This window comes from Ipomoea nil, unplaced genomic scaffold, assembly GCF_001879475.1.
Source record: "Ipomoea nil cultivar Tokyo-kokei standard unplaced genomic scaffold, Asagao_1.1 scaffold0865, whole genome shotgun sequence".
In the NCBI taxonomy this organism is placed as follows: domain Eukaryota; kingdom Viridiplantae; phylum Streptophyta; class Magnoliopsida; order Solanales; family Convolvulaceae; genus Ipomoea; species Ipomoea nil.
The window spans coordinates 987,096-992,401 of NW_017617293.1; the positions used below are offsets into that span (position 1 = coordinate 987,096).

The 5,306-nt window shown below is 33.8% G+C and overlaps 1 protein-coding gene across 1 annotated transcript; it reads right to left on the reverse strand.

Moving 5' to 3' along the window:
• Positions 1–491: 491 nt before the first annotated feature.
• On the reverse strand, positions 492–4,527 carry LOC109178637 (coiled-coil domain-containing protein 25). The gene is made up of 6 exons (XM_019328172.1): positions 4,330–4,527; positions 2,185–2,312; positions 1,805–1,908; positions 1,622–1,709; positions 1,478–1,539; positions 492–972 (listed from the first exon to the last, which is right to left on the reverse strand). Exons 1-6 carry the CDS (start codon positions 4,440–4,442, stop codon positions 820–822), a joined length of 648 nt encoding a protein of 215 aa, XP_019183717.1. The 5' UTR covers positions 4,443–4,527; the 3' UTR covers positions 492–819.
• Between the last annotated feature and the right edge of the window lie 779 nt (positions 4,528–5,306).

Below are 5,306 nucleotides of genomic sequence, written 5' to 3' on the forward strand. Positions count from 1 at the left end.
TAATTATGCAACAAAGCATACAAAAAAAAAAAAATTTTAAAAAAAATTTAAAAAAAATTTAAAAAAAATTAAAAAAAGGCAAACCCGATTCCGATTAGATTCCGATTCTAATCGGAATCGCCAGTTCATGAACTGAAACCTTAATATAAGATTCTGATTTGCGATTTGATGAAACTGTGAACCGCCAATTCGAAACTAGAACCGAACCGTTGTCACCTCTAATCACAGGTCACATAAAAGCAATGTTGAAAAAGACGACAGGCACCCATAAGTACCCGATTTTTTTATTTTTTATTAAAAAAAAAAAAAAAAAAAAAACAACAACAACTAAGGTTCAACCGCCTAGACCTAGACCACCTAGGCGGCCGGCCGTAGAAGAGATCGATTTCGGCGTTCTTTGACGTGGCCGGACGCTGCCTAGCGCCTAGGCGCGATTTTTGCAACACTGCATAAAAGAGGAGGTGAAAGAGACCAAAATGATAACTGTCAAATAACAATGAACAAGAGAAACACATCTCATTATCATCACTGTCAATTATCATGTCATCTACGAGCACATTGTCTTCATGCAAGGCAAAAGCTCTTTATAATGAAAACTATAAGATCAAAATGATCAGTTACACGAGGGAGAATTATCTCCTAAGAGCACACAAAGCAACATAAACTTGAACCCAGTCCCCACATATAACCCCACCTCCACTTTCCTCTCCACCCATCCCCTACTGTCATTCTTCATTGGCCTCTTTTTCACCTGTTTATTTCCTCCATCTGGTCTTTTTTTTCTGAGCAGGACAATAAAAATTGATCACCACTGTCCATTTACATGAAGTCTTCTTCCAGTTCTTGTAGCGACTTGCCTGTTGAAGCAATGTTTTTGTTCGATGTCATCTTCTCAGCCACCATCAAGTTTTTGTAGCTCCTCAACTCAGTTTGTCTCTCCTTTTCAAGCCGTTCCATCTCTTCACGCCGTTTCTACATGGATTAAACAAAGCAATAAATGGGCATGTCTTAAACAGAAATACTTTTGAAGTCAAAGTTAAAGCAGATACAGTTTGGGTCTAGAATTTTGTGCACAAACCACAAACTTGATCTGATTATAATAATATAATCTCATACAGTCATACTACTGCTTTCCAAGTGCACCATGACAGCATAAAGTTACAGAATAGCCAAAAACAAAAAAAAAAAAAAACAAAAAAAACAAAAAAAAGAAATGCCTGAGTCTAAAATGACATACACTGCAGAACAGAGGAAAAACTAGAATTATGACCAAATACAAGACAGTTTCTAGATTTCCCTATTATCTACTATGATAATCCAAAAACAGACCACCAACAATTACAGATCTACTCCTTAAAGATTCAGATGTAGATATTGAATGAATTATCCATGATGCAATGTGCATGAAACGATAATACCCTAACAAGTTCATATTAGTAATTGGTAAAGGTATCCCAGAAAGCACGGAGGAACTTACTTTCTCCCTCAGCTGCTGTTTCCTCTCTGCCTTTTCAGCAGCACTGACTGCCTCTCGCTCAGCTGTATCCACAGAAATGGAATGGTTCAAAACCATCAATGTCATATAGAAAAGCATTTTGTCAAATCAATGCAGATTGCTTACCCTTCAAGTCAGGCTTTCTTTCAACCTTTGTTCGGTTCAATCTATTTACTATCTCATTTATTCTCTTCTCCACTCTAACAGTGCGCACCTAAAGCACTAGGTCAACGTTAATATCCATGATAAATTAAAAATGTTCAGGCTATTGACAGTCTAAAACTGTAGTTGCACTAAATACAAACTCACCATTTTTGGGTTGTGAAAGCTAACTTGGCCAACTTCCATGGAAGCAGTCTTTCTAAGGTTTTGCCAAGGAGTGTACACAACATCAATATTATTCAACTTGTTTCCTGCCACAAATCAATGTCAAGTGGGTACAACTGCAATGCATTCTTACAGTGAAGCTAGGTAGAACAGATAGTAGTACAGCAACACAGAAATTGTAAAAAATAAAAATAAAAACAAAAAAGTTGAAAAGGGAAATATAAACATGTATGCACATATGTATGTATGTTTAACTTTAAGACGGGCACATTTCACAAACACATGTTTCATGCATCCAAGGAGAGCCCTAAATTGAATTCACGAAATTTTTTAACATGTTGATCAGTTTATGCCACATATACCTTGGATGGAATTAGCCTTCACCAGTTGTACACAATCTTCGAGTACACCCTCAGGTATATCATCCATTGTCTGAAACTTTGGCAATCTCAAATAAACGTGAGCAGAAGACATTTTGTCAACATGGAACCTGCAGTGCATAATAAATCTTGTCAAGAAAAAGTGACCATTAACCAAAAAAAATATTTATCACTACAAATTTGAGCAAAGGTTTGCCATTTCAAAATTCAAATTAGTAAATTGCACTGCACAATTTAATGGGGGAAAAACAAACAAACAAACAAATCAATAGCAACCTCTAGACACAATTTTGAAAATCACACTAATTTACAAGCAATTGGAACAAATTTAGCAATATATATCAACTCTGAGAATAAAGTCTGTCTACGTGTACACAAGTGCATGATTAACACCTCACAAACTTGGATAAATCTTTGGCATAAAAGAAAACAGTGAAGTGCATTAATTTCTTTGTCACATCTGCAATATTATAACTAACAGATTCTCCTACATATAAAAGTCACCATGAAATGATACTCTTACTTCAAAGGGCTCAATCAGTATTAGTAAGGGCTAAAATCAGGATGTATTATACTATTATTTACTATTTTGACAAGGTTGTCAGTAACATATTTAGCCTACCATCATGGCATCACTAATTCAACCACCAAACAGGTACACCCTACCCCTATCCCTACCCCTTCCAAGCCAATTTAATCATGTATCTATTAGGGGTACTGCAGAACAAAAGGCTCACTATCACATGGATTATAGAGCATATATGTGCAACTTCACTCATATAAAACATAAATCCGTTTATCCAATTTGAACTAGTTGCCTCCATGACTCCAACTGGCGATGAACCACCTCTCCCACATGTTGGAAAAAAACAACCAAGATACTGCTTGATAGAATGTAAGAAAGGGAAACCTGAGGGGATATGAGGCAGCATTTTGAAATTTAAAATATTTCCATGAAATTACAAGTGAGTAAAGGCAAGTACAATACATTGCATGGCTATTTAGTATTTACAACACCCAAGACAAAAGGAACAGAATTATAGTGGATGAGTTTAATGTACCTTGCATGATTAAAAACCACTTCAACTATTTTATCCACCCTCACCAGTTCAACAAACTAGCAGAAAATGCTTACAGCTCATGAAATATACTTGGTCACAATTGCAGATAGTTTTTTAAATGTGTAATTCTTTCATTAAAAGCACCAAAAAGCAACTTCCCTTTCCATGAATGTCAACTGCAATCATTCTTTCTCATCATTTTTTTTTAGAGAAACCTTGTTGAAAGTTTAAGTATCAGTGTATCACTACTGAAGGATGTTTCTTCAAACACGTAGAACCTAACATTTTCTTAAGTTGAAAATGCCCAAAACTGATGCATTGTAACCTCACTAAAAGTAAACTATGTTTCTTCAAACACGTAGAACCTGACATTTTCCACTCAACTACATTAATGCATCAAAACGCACCACAAACATGAACCCCATAGACAAAAATAACACTTCCTTTTCATTATCCAGTATAGCCCTAAGCACAAATTCATTTTATGTGAATCAACAGGTCCCAGATATCCATGTCTAAACCTTTCATTATTCAGCCTAATGCTCATCCCAAAATCAATCGAGCAGCTCCACATTATCTATGTCTTCATCCCTCTAATTCCTCCATGTGTAAGTTAATCAACAAAAAGGGAAGCCCATTTTAAAACATTTCAGCCAGTCTTCAATTCAGTGATATTTTACTAACAAATAGGATCCCTACTACTTTGTATCATGTTCAAACTGCATTTAAAGCACATACAAAGTGATCTTCTTTTCTATTACTATGACCTGTATCCTTCGAGCAGGTTCAGTTAAGTAAATAGAAGCTAATCACCAAGAAAATAAAGTGAACAAAATACGAAACTGAACTTTGAACACCTGAGATGAGTGAAGAGCTAAAGCCACAAATTCAGCAATTTTTAAAAAAATAGAAACCTATCTCTCAATTTCAGATAAAATCAAAAAAGGAAAAAACGAATAACCTGAAAAATTGAAGCAAGAATAAGCCAAAATACACAATGAAAATGGAATCCGAGACACATACATATGAATTGTTTGAGGGAAGAAAGAGGAAGGCGTAAACGAACCAGATGTCTTCAGGGAAGCCGTATTTGATGAGATCTTCGTTCTCGTATTTGTCAAGGCCCATGAAGATGGTATAGTCTCCCGCTTCGGGACGGGCCTTGAAGTAGAACACCATCTTCGTCTTCTTCCCTTTTCCGACGAATGTCTAGGGTTTCTTTCTCTCTCTTCTCTTTTTTATGTTTAATTTTTAATGTCAGGGTCTTTGCTTATAAACGAGACGAAAGGTCAGAGGTGGAATCGGTTCGAAGACTTCGACAATAGAAAGAGTATTTCGTGACTCGGAGATGAGGTGGATACTTTGAATTTTGATACCATATAAGTTACACTTCATATAGCACATTATGGAGTGTTTGGTAAATGGATGTTAATTGATTTGAATAGTGGATTTAATTGGTTGATAGCATTAGTTGATTGTAAAAAAGTGTTTGGTAAATTAACTGTTAGTTGATTATATACCAAATAACTTTCTCAAAAATTTACTTATATTAATTGTTTAATTAAGTCAAACAGCTAATAGTGATTAAATAAGTCAAAATTGATTGACAAGCTAACTATTTTACCAAGCCGAGCTTATATCTATACTAATTTTAAATACGCACCATGTGCAGATAAATAATGTATAATGATAATAACAATAATAATAATGTAAAATACTTTTATAAATTTGATAATGTCATATATATATATATATATATATATATATATATATATATATATATATATATATATATATATATATATATATATATTAGTATTTTTTATGCGCGATGCGCAAAAAATAGATGCCCAATATTAGTACTTTATATTAAAATTTTAAAATTATTTAGATTTTATATATTTAAATTATTGTAAATAATAATAATGTAAAATACTTTTATAAATATGATATTTATGTTTTAGGAAAAAACTAATATATATATATACACACACACACACACACTTCTAATTCTATATTTGATAAGCATAATTTTTGTGTGTG